We start from the raw sequence: 19,170 nt of genomic DNA, 5'->3' as shown, positions 1-19,170 counted from the left end.
TTAAATAATAAGTTACTTATGCCAAGTGGAAATAAGTCCAGGACCAGCCTATTGGCTCAGGGTGTCTGACACTCCAAGGGAGGAGTTGTAAAATTTGATATATGACGCTCAGTGTTACATCTCGGTGGAATGAGTCTCTGGCTGAATGTACTCCTGTGCCTAACCAGTACATTATGGAGTGGATGGGAGTCATTGTCCAAGATGGCATGCAACTTGGACAGCATCCTCTTTTCAGACGCCAGTCAGAGAGTCCAGTTCCACCCCCACAGCATCACTGGCCTTATGAATGAGTTTGTTGATTCTGTTGGTGTCTGCTACCCTCAGCCTGCTGCGCCAGCACACAACAAGCACAACTCCAAGTCAGTTTTGAATCCAAATAAATAACTCTCGAAGAGGCCTAATCTTCGAGACCAGCTTATCATGTGCGACCTAATCAAAGGCTTTGCTGATGTCCAAATAGACAACATCCACTGCCTCATCTACTTTTTTGGTTGGCTCTTGAAAAAAAACACTGAAAGCTTTGTCAAGCACAACTTTCTACACACTAAACCATGCTGATTCCTAATCAGACTCTGTCTGACCAAATATTGGTAGATTCTGTCCTTCAAAATTCCCTCTGGTAATTTCCCCACAACTGATGTCAGGCTGACCAGCTTGTAGTTTTCTGGACTGTTTCCCTTAATTCTGGAGCAAGCATGAATTTCTCCCCAGTAAATAGTGAGAAGAAATATTCAAAAAACTCACCTGCAGCTCAGACACAGGCAGCCCTGCTGATCTCTAAGGGGACCTATTTACTCCCTCACCCTAATGGGAGTTTTTGTTAATCCTACCTGCCAGATCCATCTCATACCATCTCCTGATGTCCCTCTTCATAGTATTCTTACACTTTTTATATTCATCTAGGGATTTACTCAGTTCTAACCTCCTAAAGGTAATGTATGCTTCCTTCTTTTGCTAGATCAGAACCTTAGGTTCCCAAAAAATTACCAGGTTTACCCTTCACCCAAACAGGAACATGCTGCTTCTAGACACTCACTATTACATCCTTACAAGCCTTCAACCTGCTTGTTTTTCAAACACCCAACAAATTAGATCCTAATTTCCCCAAAATCAGTCCTACTCAAATTAACAATCCTAACCTGTGGATCTAACCTAGTCTTATCCACTACCATCTTAAAATTACTAAAGCTATAGTCACTAAAGTCAAAGTGCTTCCCTACTGCCACTTCAGTTATCTGACCTGCCTCATTCCCCAAGATCCAGTTTTGCACTCTCCCAATTAGAACATCCTATATGTAGGCCTCCATTAGTCTCGATAGACCATGGATTTGCACCTTGGAAAGATTCCAGGGTGCAAGCCTGGGCAAGGCTTTATTTTATGGAAGACCAGCAGTTACCCAAGCTGCAAGTCTCCCCTCTCCACGCCACCAATGTTGTCCAAGGGAAGGGCATTAGGACCCATACAGCTTGGCACCGGTGTCGTCGCAGAGCGGTGTGTGGTTAAGCGCCTTGCTCGAGGACACGACACGCAGCCTCAGCCAAGGCTCGAACTAGCGACCTTCAGATCACTAGACGAATGCCTTAACCACTTGGCCACATGCCAACATGACCCCCTATATAGTAACTCAGGAAATATTCCTGGACACATTTCACAAATTTGATCTCCATCCAGGCCCTTAACACTCTGGGTTGCCCATTCAATACTTAGGAAATTAAAATCTCCACTAGTACAGAACTATTATTTTTACAACAATGAGCAATGTCTTCTCCTATACCTTCTCCTAAGTTCCACTGACAACTCGGGAGTGTACAATACAGTGGGACCCACCTTTTTTTGTTTCAAGTTCTGCCAAAATGGCCTCACTAGAATGTCATCTTCAGGTGGTATCAAGAAGCAACCTTCCTCTCCTTGCCTACATGTACCTTATTATTACCTGTAACATCCATATCCTGGAATTCTGAACTGCCAGATCTGCACTTATCATGACTGTGCGGCAAGAGTCTGCTCTAATTCCATCTGCAAGATTGCAGAGCCACCAGCATTACAAAAGACTATATCCAGCCCAGATATTCTCTCCCTTCACTCTCCCATCAGGCAGTTGATACAACTACCTAAAAGCAAGTCCTACCAGGCTCAAGGACAGCTTCTGTCCAGCTGTTATAGGACCACTGAATGATTCCCTAGTATAAGAGGGAGTCTTGATTTCACCTCGCTATCATCTTGCATGTCACCTGCACTTTATTCTGCATTCTATTATTGCTTTATCTCAACAGACAATGTAATGATTTGATATGAGTGAACAAGCTTCTTACTGTATCTCGGTCCAAGTTACAATAACAAACCAGTTCTAATCCCCACTCCAGTTCATCTGTCTTACCCATTATACCTCAAGCACTGAAATAAATGCAGTTCAACTGAGTATTCCTTTAGTTAGTCCCTGGTTACCATGATTACTAGACTTGCTCTTGCTGGCTGCAGCTTTATCCTCTGACCTGCTCCTGTTCAAAATCCAACCCATACGTCATTCCCCCTCCCCCACCCAAATCAACTGACAGGATCAATCACCACTTCAAAATTAACCTGACAACATGCACACATTTGGAATCCTTCTAAAGTGAGAACATCCTTCATGCACAAATAATCCCAACAGTAACAATAAGCCATTGTCAAGAACTGATACACATAGTAAGTCTCAGAATCCTACAGAGAACAGAGAGAGAACATTACAGCACCATACAGGCCCTTGAGCACACAATGTCGCCCCAGCCTTTTACCCCAACCTAAGATCAAGCTCACCCTCCCCTCCTACATAGCCCTCCATCTTCCTCTCACACATGTGCCCAAGTCCTTCTTAAGTATCTCTAATGTCACAGCCTCAACTAGCACCTAGGGCAGAGCATTCCAAGCACCGAACACACCTTGCGAGAAAAAGCCACCTCCAACATCCCCCATACTTTCCTCCAGTCAGCTTAAAGTTATGCCTCCTCATTATGGCCATTTCTGCCTTGAGAAAAAGTTTCTGACTATCCACTCCACCTATGTCTCCCATAATTGAGTTCACCTCTATCAAGTTACCTCTCATTCTCCTTCAGTCCAAAGAGAAAAGCCCAAGCTTGCTCGACCTATTTTCATCAACTATTCTCTCTAATCAAGGCAGCATCCTGGTAAATCTCCTCTGCACCCTCTCTGAAGTTTCCACATCATTCTTGTAATGAGGTGACTAGAACTGAACACAATATTCGAAGTGTGGTTTAACCAGGTTTTACAGAGCTGCAATATTACCTTGAGGCTCTTGAACTTAAACCTCTGATTAAGGCCAACACACAACATGTTTTCTTCACAGTCTTATCAAATTGCATGGGGGATCTATGGCCATGGACTCCAAGAGCCCTCTGTTCCATTGCTGAGTATCATCCATTAACCACACATTCTGCCTTCAGATTCGATCTTACAAAGTGAATCACTTCTCACTTTTCCAGGTTAAACTCCATTTGCCACTTAGCCCAGCTCTGCATTCTGTCAATGTTTTGTTGTAACCTATGGCAACCTTATACATTATCCACAACACCTCTGACCTTTGTGTCATTAACCCACCCCTTCACACCATCATCCAAGTCATTTATAAAATCACAAAGAGCAGGGGTGCCAGATTAGATCCCTGCGGAACGCCACGGGTAACCCACCTCCAGGCAGACTATGTTCCATCTATAACCACCTTCTGTCTGTGGACAAGCCAATTCTGAATTCTCACAGCCAAGTTTCCCTGGATCCCATGCCTCCTGACTTTCTGAATAAGCCTACCATGGGGAAAATTATCTAATGCCTTACTGAAATCCATATACATCACATCCTTCACATCCTCAAAGAAGTCAAGTCAGGTTTGTGAGGCATGACCTGCCCCTTAAAAAGCCATGCTGGCTATCCCTCATCAAACTATGCTTCTCCAAATGCTCTTAAATCTTGTCTCTAAGATTCTTTTTCAATAATTTGCCTAACACTGAAGTAGATTAACAGGTCTATAATTCTAGGGTTATCCATACATGGGAATAATATTAGCTACCCTCCAATCATCTGGTACTTCTCCTTTGGCTACTGAGGACTCAAAGATCAAAGGTGCAGCAATCTCTTCCTTCACTTCCCATAGTAACCTTGGATACATCCCATTTGGCCCCAGAACCTATCTTTCCTAATGTTTTATAAATGTTCCGGCCCATTCTCTAGCTTAACATTGATGTGTTATAGCCCATCAGCCTGCTTACACTGTCTTCACAAACATCAAGGTATTCACTGGTGAACATTGAAGTGAAGTACTCATTAAGGACCTTCCCACATCCTCCAACTCCAAGCATATGTCTTCTCTTCTGTCTACCTTCATCCTCTTGTTTTTCACGAGTGTGTACACAACGCCATGGAGTTTTCCTTAATCCTACTCCCCAAGGCCTTCTCATGTCCCCTTCTAGCCTTCCTAAATCCATTCTTCAGATCTTTCCTGGTAACCCTGCAACTCTTTAGAACCCCGTCTAATCCTGGCTTCCTAAATCTTGAGTAAATTTCTTTCTTTCTCTTGATTGGATGCTCCTCTTCTTGTCGCCCATGTTTCCTTTTCACTACAATCATTTCCCTCCCTCAGCCTATCCAGAACCTCATGAGAATGCTCCCTAAGCAACGTTCCTGAGTACATTTATTCCCAACTTATGCCCAAGTTCCTGCCCAATAGCATCATAATTCCTCCTCTCCCAATTAAAAACTTTTCCATACTGTCTGCTCCTATCCCTCTCCAAGACTATGGTAAAGGTCAGGGAGTTGTGATCACTGTCTCTGAAATGCTCACCCTTAGAGAGATCTAACACTGGACCTGATGCATTGCAAAGCACCAAATCCAGTATGGGTTCACCTCTAGTCAGCCTGTCTACATATTGTGTCAGGACTCCTTCCTGGATGCAACTAACACATTCCACCCCATCTAAACTTTATTGCAATAAGGAGGTGCTAAATCAGTATCAGTAAAGTGGAAATAACCTATGATGACATCCCTGTTGTTTTTACACATTTTCAAAATCTGCCTCCCTATCTGTTCCTCAGTTACTATTGGTGGTGGTGAGGGAAGGGGCTCTATAGAATACCCAAATAGAGAGATTGCCTCATTTCTGTTTCTGAATTGCACTAACACTTACTCAGCAGACAAACCCTCCAAGATGTCCCACCTTTCTGCAGCTGTGATCTAATCTCTGATTAACAATGCCACTCCCCCACCTCTTTTACCTCCCTCCCTGTATCTTTAGTAACGTCTAAATCCCAGAACATCAGGCAGCCATTTCCCCGTGTGATAACACGTCTCCTTAATGGCCACAATATCATTGCTCCATGTACTGACCCATGCTCTAGGTTCATCGTCCTGGTTCTTGATACTTCCTTCATTAAAATAGACACCCTTCAAACCATCCAACTGATAGCAATTTTGCCCTTTCAACTGCTGATCCTTCCTCACAATCTCTCTATACACTGCATCTACCTATATATCAATTGGCACATCCTCTGACCTATCACTCTGTTCCTATCATGCTGCTAAACTAATTTAAACAATCCCCAAAAGTTCTACTGAATCTGCCCACGAGGATATTGGTCCCTCTCAAGTTCAGATTTAGTCCTTCCTTTTTGTATACAACAGGTCATGCATTCTCCTGAAGGGATCCTAATGGCCCACAATATGAAAACCTGTCCACTGCGACGATTCCTCAGCCACATACTCATCAGCTGAATCATGCTATTCTTATCCTCACTGGCGCACAACACAGGCAGCAATTGGGATCACTACCTTTGAAGTACTGCATTTCAGCTTCCTCCCTAGCACCCTTTATTCTCTATTCATGACTTCATCCCTTTTCCTACCTATGTTCTTGGTACCAATATCTACCACAACTTCTGGTTGCTCACCTTCTTCTTTTAGGATGCTGTGAAACGAATCTGAGATGTCCCTGACCTGGGCAGCTGGGAGGCAGCATACCACCCGAAAGTCTGTTCCATCTCCAATGAATCTCCTGTCCGCTCCCCTAACTATTGAACCCTCTATCACCACTGCACTCCTCCCCCATTCCCTTCTAAGCCACAGCTTTAACAACAGAATAAAGCAGGTAAACATTTTTAAATTATCATTTTTTTTTAGATTGATTTGCTAAATAATAAAATGGGAAATATTCGCCAGACTTCAGCAAACAACTGGCTTATTTGTTTGGAACAAGTCCTACACCTGCCCCTACACCTCCCCCCTCACTACTATTCAAAGCCCCAAACAGTCCTTCTAGCTGAGAAGACTCTTCACCTGTGAGTCTGTCGGTATCATCTACTGTATCCTGTGTCCCTGGTGTAGCCTCTTGTTTATCGGTGAGACCCGATGTACATTTGTAGATTGGGAGACCACTTCAACAAGCACCTATGCTCCATCCACCAGGGAAAGCGGGATCTCCCAGTGGCCACTCATTTAATCCCACTTCCTGTTCCGACATGTCAATCCATGGCTTCCTCTACTGTCGCGATGAGGCCATACTCAGACTGGAGGAGCAACACATTGCATTCCATCTGGGTAGCCTGATGGCATGAACATAGATTTCTCAAACTTCTGATAATAGCCCATCCCCTTTTCCCTCTCTCACCTTATCTCCTCACCTGCTCATCGCCTTCCTCTGGTGCTCCTCCCTGATTCTCATTCTTCCATGGCCTTCTGCCCTCTCCTATTAGATTGCCCTTTCTCCAGGCCTGTATCTCTTTCACCAATCAACTTCCCAACTCTTTATTTCACTCCTCCCCCCCTCAGTTTCACCTATCACCTTGTGTTTCTCCCTCCCCCCACCTTCAAACTCTGACTCATCTTTTTTCTCCAGTCCTGAAAGGTCTCAGCCTGAAATGTCAACTTTACTCTTTTCTATAGATGCTGTCTGGCCTGCTGAGTTCCTCCAGCAAATTGAGTGTTGCTTGCATTATTCACTGATTACCGAATTTGAATCTGCACGTTCTTAATATTTTCCACAATGGTACCTTGGATAAATTATGCAACTTCTGTGGAATAGCATGTTGAATATTTGCAACACTTTTTTTTTAAATAAGTAATTTGTAGGTCCATTATACTGCCACATGGTGCCTCTTCCTTAGATGCTATGTAAAAGTAGCATCTTCAAATTTTTTATCTTGTTGAGAATTCCATGCAATCTAATCTACACATAGACAAACCAAAAACATTATAAATATTTCTGATAAGCCTGAAACGTGAACTGTCTTGCTTTTCAAAGATGCTTCCTAATCTGTTGAATATCTTCCAGCACTGCTTCCACCAGAACAAATACTCTCAAGATTGTGCTTCAGTTAAGCACCCACGATGTCCACAATGCTGAAGCTAACAGGATAATGCAAAAATCATTTTCATGAAATCAAAATGTGCAAAGTGAGAGTCCTACAGCCCGTTGTGGTCCGATCTAGGCAGCACATGAGCCATGGCCTTCAATAAGTTCGACTAAATGTTGTAAGAATACTCGACACCACCAATCCCACTGAAGTTGTGTTCCAGATTTTAACCACCCTCTGGATGAAAAAAAATATTCTCAAAAATACACAATAATGTGTTGGAAAGTAACTTTTCCCAAAAATTGCCATGGATTTCAAATAAAAATTGTTCCAACCCACACGGTGGAAGAGGATATCTAGAATTACAGAGGAGCCAAATTTTGTTTTTAAAGTGAAGAGTAAATGATTATGGCTCTTAAGTAAAATGTGGTCCTCCTTGGTAAATGTGTTAAATCCATAAAAATGTGCATGGAGATCTCAATCTTATTTTAACTTTGCAAACAGCATTTGAGATCTGGTGAAGAGTCCCAGACTGGAAAGGTTAATTATTCTTCTTCTGTGTAAAGTATAAAATCATGGCATTTCAGTAAAATAAAGTCCTGCTTGGATAATATGGTAAATTGACAGGGGTAATATAAAATAGAGTTCTCAAATGTATTTGAGATTTTCAAACTACATTTCAGTATGGAACAGCACACACAAAATGCTGGTGGAACACAGCAGGCCAGGCAGCATCTATAGGAAGAAGTACAGTCAACGTTTCAGGCCAAGACCCTTCGTCGACTAACAGAAAGAAGAGATAGTAAGAGATTTGAAAGTGGAAGGGGGAGATCCAAAATTATAGGAGATGACAGGAGGGGGAGGGATGAAGCTAAGAGCTGGAGAGGTGATTGGCAAAAGGGATGCAGAGCTGGAGAAGGGAAAGGATCATGGGACGGGAGGCCTTGGGAGAAAGAAAGCGGGAGGGGAGCACCAGAGGGAGATGGAGAGCAGGCAAGGAGTGATTGTGAGAGAGAGAGAGAAAAAAGAGAGAAAAGAAGAAAAAGAGAAGAGAATAAATAGATAGATAGATAGATAGATAGATAAATAAATAAACAAATAAGAGATGGGGTAAGAAGGGGAGGGGTGCATTAACAATAGTTAGAGAAATCAATGTTCATGCCATCAGGTTGGAAGCTACCCAGCTGGTATATAAGGTGTTGTTCCTCCAACCTGAGTGTGGCTTCATCTTGACAGTAGAGGAGGCCATGGATAGACATATCAGAATGGGAATGGGACGTGGAATTAAAATGTGTAGTCTCTGAGAGATCCTGCTTCCTCTGGCAGACAGAGCATAGGTGTTCAGCGAAACAGTCTCCCAGTCTGTGTTGGGTCTTACCAATATATAAAAGGCCTCACCAGGAGCACCGGACGCAGTATACCACACCAGCCGACTCACAGGTGAAATGTCGCCTCAGCTGGAAGGACTGTCTGGGGCCCTGAATGGTGGTGAGGGAGAAAGTGTAAGGGCAGGTGTAACACTTGTTCTGCTTACAAGAATAAGTGCTGGGAGGGAGATGGGTGGGAATGGATGGGGGGGGGGGGGGACAAATGGACAAGGGAGTCGCATAGGGACAGAAAGATGTGCTTGGTATTGAATAAGGGTTCCAAACCTGAAAAGTCAATTTTTATTTCAACAGATGCTGTCTGGCCAGTATTTCCAGTATTTTTTGATTATATTTACAATTTCCAGTACCTGCAGGTTTTTTTTATTTTCATCTAATCAAGAAAATTATAGCGTTCATTTTAAAGTATATTATAAAGTTCAATATGTAGTATTTAGATCTCTGATTAGAACAATCTTTTCAATTCAAACAGACTCAAATGCTGACTTCATGACTAACAGATTGAAGGCATTACTGACATTTTATTGTGCATCACCACCTGGTTACAAGCAAGTGGTAATAGACTTGCTTCCTGAGCCACTTCAGACCTCAGGCTCAGAAAACTGGCACCTCAAAACTGGACTAAAAAGAATGTTAAGAAAGCAAAATGTAAAGTAGAAAATGGGCAAACAATGAAAGATTGTTTTCAATATTTCAAAAAATGAAAATCAAGTTATATTTAATCAAGATTATTGCTACCAGTACAAAGAAAACTAATTATAAAATGCTTTATCCACTGCACTGTTCAATACAAAAAGCTGAAAGACTTTACCACAAGCCCCTACTGAACATAATTGTTCAAAACATTTGATTCTATTAAAATGAATGTAAAGAGCAATAGGACAGAAAATATGATAAAGTTTAAATAAATGCACTATAAGAAAGTCAGCAGTAGGGTAATTGTGATAAGCTAAATGATCCATTCCATTTATTCCTGAATCCGCGGGCCCAAGATTTCATTTTGGAAAATTAAATTTTTTTCTAAAGTAAAATTATTAAAAGCTTTAAGGAAATGTTTTTTCATTCTGTAGAAGAATAACACAGGCTCAGCAATGCCTTGCTGTTTATATAATAATTTAATGTTGGCACAGTTTGGAATGAGGCAGTCTCAAAACACACCGCCAAAACAAATACTAAGTTTTAGCATTAAATTGACTTTATCGACAAAATGGTTCATATTAGAAAAATAAATAGAAACAAAATGTGAAAAACACACTTACTGCACACCCTCCATGATATTCATGTTCAAGCCGAAATCCCCAAAGTGACCACCGACTGCTCGGTAAATGCGTCCTAGTGCATATTCAAAAACTGGCATATTTTCAATGCTCCCGATAAATAAAGCTCTTCATATTCCAATAATTGAAATGAGAAAAATTGGAATAAGACAATCTGGACTTCAACCATTTTTTAGCAAGATATTTATGCTGCAGATAAGAAATTATATTAGCGACTTTCTGAACCCAAGCTGTTTAACTGAAGTGGGACTACTACTAGTAGGACCAGATTTTTTTGTTAAACTTAAACCTGCATCTTGTTAGGTGAGTAACAACTTCAGAGCACAGAGATTCTGTTGTTTTGCCTCAGCAGTATGGTACTCAACCATGATCTTTTCATACTATCACCTGACCGCCCAATGTTCAAACAGCACTGTTGGACTATACTAGCATACCCACAAGTGGTACGAATCTTAGAGCCACCTAGGAAAGTGTCAGTGTTACTCTGAAAACTTTACTATCAGATAGGAGCATTATACACAGCATTACCAGAACTAGATAGACCTAGAGGGCAAAAGCACTGGAACTTCCAGTGAGTTTTATGATGATACTTATAATCCTTGCTGTCTTCCTGCCAATAATGTCAAGGTAGCAGTGGTAAATGTGCAGACTTGCAGAGCAAAAATGATACACAAAAGGCATACATGGAACCCTGTAGTCAATTTTCATCAAAGTTGTGATGATCATGAACACCTCAATTCTGTAGGTTAGCAATGTTCTGTTATTGAGAAGAGTGACACATGAACTGAAGCAGGCCTTTTAGCATGCGAGTCTGTTTCATAATTCAATGAGTTGAGGGCCATCTGCACCCTTAATCCATAAACCTGCCTTGTCATTATTAACCAACATCAATCAGAGAATTTCAGCTTATTGCTGACCAGGATAAAGTACTGTCTGCAGGAAGAGTTCAAACTTTTACTATCGTTTGCATACAGAAGTGCTTCTTAACTTCACATTTGAAGTTAGAATCTAAGTTCAAACAATCTTGCTCTTGAAGCAAAAGAAACACTTTGTTGTACTCTTTGCTATTTTACGATCTTACGGTAATCACATTAGCATACACTCCAGAATTTAAAATCCAGTTTTTATTACCAAAATTATGTTTTACTCCATCTGCCAAGGGTTCCCAGCCTGGGGTCCACAGACTGCTTGATAATGGTATTGGTCCAAGGCATAAAAAGTTGGGAACTTCTGCACCGCTAATCTATTCTATTTAAGGTATGATGTACAGCCTTTCTATGCTCCTCTAGACATTTTCATAGTGTGCTTTTGCTGACTGCTATGACCTACTACTCCTTGCTGTATGATTCTTGAATTAAGTGTCCCAGATTTGGAAGGCATACATCATTTCAGTGGGAACATATTGTTCTTAACCCTCACTAATTCCATAAAAATCTCACACTAGAGAAGTCATCACGTCAGGAGGAAATAAACCAGAGAACAGCATAGATGAAGCCAGCATATCAATTTACTTATTTTACACCAGTGCAGCCAATGTTTTCTAAGGCAAGCTTAACTCATTCATACTCGATAAAATTCTCGCCCTTGCCCATCTATGAATAGTTGATAATCATGGGCTGCTCCTTTTATGAAGCCAGCTGGTCTTGGGACAGCAAGCAGCCAAGGATATTTGTTATTTTTGCTCTGGTGCATTTAAAGTAATAATTACCTCAATGCTAGCCTCCAACCCACCCTGTAATCCTTAGCATCGGTTCTGCATCACCCACTCCCAGGTTGGGAATTTCAACCTCAACTTTAACTGTATTTTACAGGAACACCATTGACAAGCTGCGTCTCCATCTAGTATGGGAGCAGCAGAGCATCAGACTAGAAGTCTCTACAAAGAACTGTGAGAACAGCTGAAAGGATTATAAGGATCTCCCTACCATTCATCAGGGACATTAATCAGGCAAGCTGTATACACAGGGCCCTAAGTATTACCAAGGATTCCACCCATCCATCCGGCATCCTCTTTGACTTTCTGCCATCAGGCAAGAGACTCCGATGCATGAAGACAAAAACAGTCAAGATGGGAAACAGTTTCTTCCCTCAGGCCATGAGGCTTTTGAACTCCCTGCCGCATCTCATTTAAAACATCACCCGCTAATTTGATCTGTACCCCACAATATTTATGTATTTTACTTTGTTTATTCATGTGCAATTAATTTGTACATTTTATTCTTATTTTCTTAAATTATTGTGTGTTATACATGTGCTATGTGTACTACTGTGCTTCATTCCCTGGTCTGGAGAAATGTTGTCTCATTTGACAGTATACATGTAGTTAAATGACAATAAACTTGACTTGAGTTGACTTTTCACCCCTGCATAATTTGTTAGCACAAATGGAAATAAGGGCATGCATTACCATGTACAGACCAATTATCAGATGCATATGCAGTTGGCAGAATTACAAATGCTGCTTGTGAGACACTGATCACCAGCCTTCCTCTCAGCTGGACTGGTCAGCTTACATTTAACTCCCTGCCTTATGCTCTCTTGTCAATTTAGCTAATACTTGCACATGCAAATAGCCATTAAGATTTGCAGTGATTTTCTGGCTGTGTAAAAGATCAGCAAAAATACATCATTTAGTAATATATCATTAAGGCAAGTGACTTTGACACCATTTAAAGGACCCCCACCCCTGGTATTTGGCCGCATCGTTTACCTGGCTGTAGATATTAAAGGATGCTTCGTCCCGACCAATTTTCTGACATGAAGAGCAATGTTGCTTAACTCATCACTGAGCAGGCAACGAAGACTCATAAAGGAGGTTGGGTATCCAACGATCTTCTCCGCCTCAGACACCACTTTTGTCCACGATGAAGGGGATGTGGTTGAGTACAAGACACGGCTGTGGTTATAAGCACCAGCCAAAGCAGTTCCATACTTCATGATTCTCAGTGTCAGTGACATGCTTACACAGGTTGAGTGTGAAGATCTAGGAGATACTTAACTTTACAGCTAGGAAACCGTATACTCCAGGATCTATGCTAAAGACAGCGAAGGAACAAAGGATGAAGAAAATCATCAGTGGTTCCTGCCAAGGAAAGAGATACTTAATTAATTTAGTTTGCCATGCATCTTTTTATTCCATGGGTCGTTCAACTGGGAGTAAATATGTAAGAAGTAAAAGACTGTAAAGAATAACGCAACACACACAAAATGCTGGCAGAAATGAACAGGTCAGGCAACAGATAATGTAAGGTTTTGTTACACCCACAGGCACTCTGAATGTGACAGTGCCATCATATTTGCCTGCCAATGCCATTTGCCATTCAGCTCAACTCAACCCTCAGTTTTGAAACAGGCAAATCAGTAACAAGCTGAAGTTCAGGCATTCTACAGTGGGACCATTTGCACCTCAAGGCTGGACCTTCATATCGAGTGACCTGAGTAAATAAAGCAACTTCATCTACTTGAACAAGATCTTTGATCTTGTCCAACATGCTAATTGATTTATTGATTTTTCTTTCATGGAAAAAAAAAATCCATTCACCTAACTCATCCAAAGCAACTAGCTGGCATCCTTTTGTATTAAACCCATTGCCTAGCACTCAGATTCAAGTGGATATCTCGACACTTCTGAAGTGCTATCAGTGACTCAGCTTCAACCGCTCTTTCAGGCAATGTAGTCCAGACACTTGCCACGCTGGGTGAAGGTGACATCCCCTCTAACTCCTACCTCCTTACTCTACAATTCGGCTCTACAATTTAACCACCAGGGGCAAGACATGTTAAAGTGCCGGGGTTAGGACTGAGCTTAAGTTACCACTCAATGCACTTCAGTAAACTATTTAAGAACTTTTTAAAAGCTATTTATTAATGCTTTTTGGGAGGGTGATTTTAGATGCATATCATATTTATACTGAGTTAAATACTGTATGTAATTAGTTTTGCTACAATAAGTGTATGGGACACTGGAAAAATGTTGAATTTACCCTTGGGGATGAATAAAGTATCTATCTATCTATCAACATCTATGTCATCTAGATTTTTCCACATGTGATAATGGGGAAAGGTGTTTTCAGTCTACCCTATTTATATTCCTCATAATTTTATATACCTCAATCGTATCCCATATCTTAATCTTGTCTGCTCCAGGGAAAATAGATCTATCCAGTCAACACAGACATAATTCTAGAGGAACTCAGCAGGTCAGGCAGCAACTGTGGAAAAAATGTACAGCTGACATTTCGGGCCAAGACTCTTCAGCAAGGTTGGAGAAGGGACTTCCTAAAACATCGACTGTTCCTCCCGTATTTTGTGTCTGTTGCTTGGATTTCCAGCATCTGCAAATTTTCTCCTTATCTATCCAGTATCTCTTTTCAACCAAATCTACACCCTGGTGAGTATTTACAGGACCATAATATTTTCAACAAATTCATTTTATTTTTCAATTTTTTTTCAAGTATCATTTAACCTACTTTCTTATTTATTATAAATACATTTTGAAACTGTATACAAGTCTTTGACAGAATTGAGCTATCAAAAGGCATTCTTGATCCTCTGCGACGGGCCCTCAAAGGTTTGTCATAACCCACAGCTTTCTCCACTTCAAAGGACATTCTTTAGATACAGAGGGTCAATCTTCTCTTGACTGGCCTCCCATCAGTTCATTCATCTACTACCACTGTTTGTTGATTCGGTATCCCAAACAGTTGGAGTTCTCGTCCCTGGTTTCAAATTCTCCCATTTATTGCAGTCTGAAAGTTTCTCCCCAACCCACCTTGTCACTCTTGTCACTCATCAAGTCCTCAGTCAACCATCTCACAATTCTTTAAGATCAGCAGTCTTATTATAAGACTATAAGACAAAGGAGCAGAAGTCTGCCATTCGGCCCATCAAATCTGCTCTGCCATTTCATCATGAGCTGATCCAATCTTCCCTTCATTCCCATTCCCCTGCCTTCTCACCATAACCTTTGATGTCCTGACTACTCAGATACCTATCAATCTCTGCCTTAAGTACACCCAATGACTCGGCCTCCACTGCCGCCCGTGGAAACAAATTCCACAGATTCACCACCCTCTGGCTAAAAAATTTTTTTCGCATCTCTGTTCTGAATGGACGCCCTTCAATCCTCAAGTCATGTCCTCTCATACTAGACTCCCCCACCATGGGAAACAACTTTGCCACATCCACTCTGTCCATGCCTTTCAACATTTGAAATGACACATCTGACACATTTCTGAAGCACCTTAGCAAACTACAATAAAAAAAAATGCAACCTTTTGATGTACAGTATAGATTTTATCATTAGTCTTCCAGAGAATAAACCCAAGGAAAGCATCTGGCCATTTCCATGTTCTGGCATCCTCCTCCTTCCTTTCCAGTCCATATGAAGGATCTTGACTTGAAATGTCAAGTTTTTTTTTCCATTTCCTGCTGAGTTCCTCCAGCAGTTTGCATGTGTTGCCTTTTAAATGTTGCACCTGTACCCACCTCCACAGTTCATCAGGCAGCTCACTCCAGGTACACACTGCCCTATATATAAAGGAGTTACTGCTCACGTCGCTTTTAAATCTCTGCCCTCTCATCTTATATCTGTGCCCTCTAATTTTGGACTTCCTAACCCTGGAGAACTGATGATGACCATCCACGATACCCCCTCTTGATTTTATAAATACCCTACACTCATGGGAATAAAGATCCTGCATGGCAAACCTCTCCCAATGTCTTTTCTATGATAAGGTGACCAAAACTATAGAGAATACTCCAGCCTTACTAAAAACATAAACTGCATCAAAGACCCCCACCATCTGGGCCATGCTCTCTTCTCACTGCTGCTATCAAGCAGGAGCAACAGAAGCTTAGGTCCCACACCACCAGGTTCAAGAACAATTATGTACCTTTAACCAGACAGATAGCTTCACTCAGCTCAACACAGAAAATGAATCTCAGGGCAGTATATGCTGACATATATGTACTTTGAAAATAAATTTAGGTTGAACTTTGAATTATAACATTCAAACCCCTAAACTAGATGCCCTGACTAATGACGACCAGCATACTAAATGCTTCCATCTCCACCCTGTGTACTCGTGTGGCCGCTTTCAGCCAACTGCCCACTTCTACGCCCAGGTCCCTCTGTTTCACGACAATCATCGGTGCCCTGAAATGCACTCTAAAAGTCCTACACTGGTTTCACTGTCCCAAATGCATCATTTCATACTTACCTAAGTTGAAGTCCACAAGGAAGTTGAGACCTTCAATCTTTCCATGAATACTGTCTTACCCACAGAAGGAGCGCTGGATTCTATATTTATTTTAAACCATAAGCACTTTTGAGTATCCAGTGATCAAAGTTCAAACTAACTCTATTATCAAAGGACATATACATCACCATATACAACTTTGAGATTCCTTTATTTACAGGCATACACAGTAAATCCAAGAAGCACAAATGAATCGACGACAGACTACGCATAACAGAACAACCAATGTGCAAAAAAACCCTCTGCAAATGCAAAAAGAAAGAGGAAAAATAATAATAATAATAATAATAAATAGATAAGCAATGAATAACGAGAACATAAGATGAAGGGTCCTTGACAGTGTGTCCAGTTTAGTTGGAACACTTCAGTGATGGGCAAAAGAAGTTGAGTCAAGTTTTCCTTTCTGTGATAACTTCAACTTCCTGAAAGGCAGGCTAGCATTCCCACCTCTGCCTGAACCTGGATCAGTGAGCAGCAGGTCGAACTGCTCCTTAGTGCCCAACACCAAGACCAGCCAAGATGACCAACTGAATGCTGGGATCTCCCAACAGGACTAGTTTCACTGTCTGTCCATCTCCCTACCCGGACAGACCCGCTTTGCTGCCTTTCACTTCCCTGCCTAGCAGGACCGACTTAGCTGTCAAGACCCACCCAGTGCCCATCACCTCCCAACCCAACAGGGCCAGTTTCACCATCTGTCAACCCCCTCCCAACCCCACCTGACAGGACATGATTGCCCACCTGTCACCTCCCTACCCAGCAGGACCCACTTGGCTGACTGTCTCCTTCCGACCTGACAGTGCCCTCTTTGCCACCTGTCTCCTACTGACCTGGAGGAATCCATTTCATCATCTGTCACCTCCCTACTCAACAGGATCCGTTCTGCTGCCTATCACCTCCCAACATGACAGGGCCAGTTTCACTGTCTGTTAAACCCCACCATCCGACAGGATCGGTTTCACCGTCTGTCACCCTTCCCCCACTCAATGAAACCCATTTCACTGTCTGTCACCTCCCTCTCAATGGGTTCCGTTCTATAGTCCGTCACCTCTCTATCCGGCGAGTCCCTTTTCACCGTATGTCACCGCCCGACCCAACAGGATCCGTTTCACCGTCTGTCACCTCTCTACCGGAGGGTCCCGTTTCACCGTCTGTCACCTCCCGATCCGGTGGGACCCGTTTCACTGTCAGTTACCTCTCTACCGGAGGGTCCCGTTTCACCGTCTGTCACCTCCCTACCCGACAAAGTGTTTGCAGCTGCTGGAATTTGGAGCACCACACAAAATGCTGGAGGAACTCACCAGACCAAGCAGCCGCGACGAAGGAAACTGAAGAAGTGAACGGTCTCGACCCGAAACGTCGACTGTCCATTTCCCTTCGTAGATGCTGCCTGACCCGGTGATTTCCTTCAGCGCCCGGCGTGTTGTTCGATCCAGCGCACCGTGGGTCAACCCCGCACTCTGCCTCCTCCCGGGTTAGCCTGCCCCCTCTCCCTCTTTCCCCGTCTCCAACTCTTGCAGTAACTATCACCAGCGAGACTCACCAAGCCGTGTGCGCCGCCATTGCACGAAATCCAAAATACGACCCGTCGCTAAGCCTGGCGACGGGATGAGCGACAGTGCCGTAAAGTGCAAAGCTGGGACAAGCGCTCATGGAGGCGGAGGCAGCGGTACGGGTGTGTGCGGCTCTCCAGCCCAAACACAGGAGTTCCTGCACTTCCAAACACGAGAGGATCTGCAACTGCTGGAAATCGAAAGCCACACGCGCAATGTGCGGGACTGTGCATTTGCTGAAGACCGTGAGCAATACGGGAGGAACTCGGCAAGTCAGGCAGCGTCTGTGCAGGCGAGTAAACCGCCGAGACCCGGCTTCGGGGCTGGAAGGAAAGGGTGCAAGACAAAGCAGTCCCCAAATCTCCGTTAGCTCTCCCTGATGGAGAGGAGGCTGCACCAGATAAGGTAGATGACCCTGACAGACTTACAGGTGAGGAGTCGCGTCACCTGGAAGGACTGTTGGAGGCCCGGGATGGTGGAAGGGGAGGAGGTGCATGGGCAGGTGTAGCACTTGTCAAGCTTGCGGGGATAGTTGCCAGGGTGAAGAGGGGAGGGACAAATGCACAAGGAAGTGACCTCGAGACTGATCCCTCGGTAAAGTGGGGAGCAAAGTTAGGTAACGATATCGGATGCCATTCGAGGTGGCGTAAGTTACGGGAAACGATGTGCAGAGGCTGTGGGTGGTAGGTAACGGTCTGAGGAACCCTATCTGTCTGTAAGGAATGGGTGAGGGCAGTATTGATGGTGGTGGACGGGAACCCCGTTCTTTGGAGAAAAAGAGGACATCTCAGAAGTTCTAGAATAGAAAGCCTCAGGCAGAGAAATCGAGAGAAGGGAATAACATTTTTACAGGTGACAAGGTAGGAAGAGGGCTAGTTCAAGTGGGTTTGGAAAAGATATCCGTGAATACTCTGTCTCCAGAGATGAGAAAGGAAAGAGAAGTGGACCAAGTAAATTTGAGGGCAACGTGGAAATTGTTGAAAGTTGATGAGCCCAGCATGGTTACAGGAAGCAGCACCAATCCCATAGTCAGTGTAGCAGAGGAAATTTTGGGAGCTTGTAGGCTTGGAACATGGATCATCTGGAATCAACCAGGCTTGCAGTTATCTTGAACAACACAATGAAAATGCTGGAGCAACTCATCGGGTCAAGCAACGTCTGAGGAGGGAAATGGACTGTTGACAATTTGGTTGAGTCCCTTCAAATAGACTTGATTCCATTTATCTAAAATATTTTATTTGAATTTTATATTAATTCCCACATCCAGAAAAGATCAAAATCAAATCAAAATTGACGTCAATAAAATAAATAGCAAAAATAAAGAGGTAACTGTGGTAACTGTTGGTTTGTAAAAAGATT

General features: G+C 42.8%; 1 protein-coding gene across 1 annotated transcript in view; it reads right to left on the bottom strand.

The window, feature by feature from the left end:
• pdss2 (prenyl (decaprenyl) diphosphate synthase, subunit 2) overlaps window positions 1–17,856 on the bottom strand; it is a 221,227-nt gene extending 203,371 nt beyond the window's left edge. Inside the window, exons 1-2 of the mRNA XM_059983003.1 lie at window positions 17,802–17,856; window positions 12,709–13,080 (exon numbers count right to left, since the gene is read on the bottom strand). Coding sequence (XP_059838986.1) covers window positions 12,709–12,956 — 248 coding nt within the window. The 5' untranslated portion in view covers window positions 12,957–13,080; window positions 17,802–17,856. The remainder of the gene's footprint in view (window positions 1–12,708; window positions 13,081–17,801) is intronic.
• Window positions 17,857–19,170: the final 1,314 nt, after the last annotated feature.

The sequence above is a fragment of the Hypanus sabinus genome, chromosome 10, assembly GCF_030144855.1.
Source record: "Hypanus sabinus isolate sHypSab1 chromosome 10, sHypSab1.hap1, whole genome shotgun sequence".
Classification (NCBI taxonomy): domain Eukaryota; kingdom Metazoa; phylum Chordata; class Chondrichthyes; order Myliobatiformes; family Dasyatidae; genus Hypanus; species Hypanus sabinus.
The sequence above is the reverse complement of the archived record's forward strand: the minus strand, read 5'-3'. Positions and strand labels throughout refer to the sequence as shown.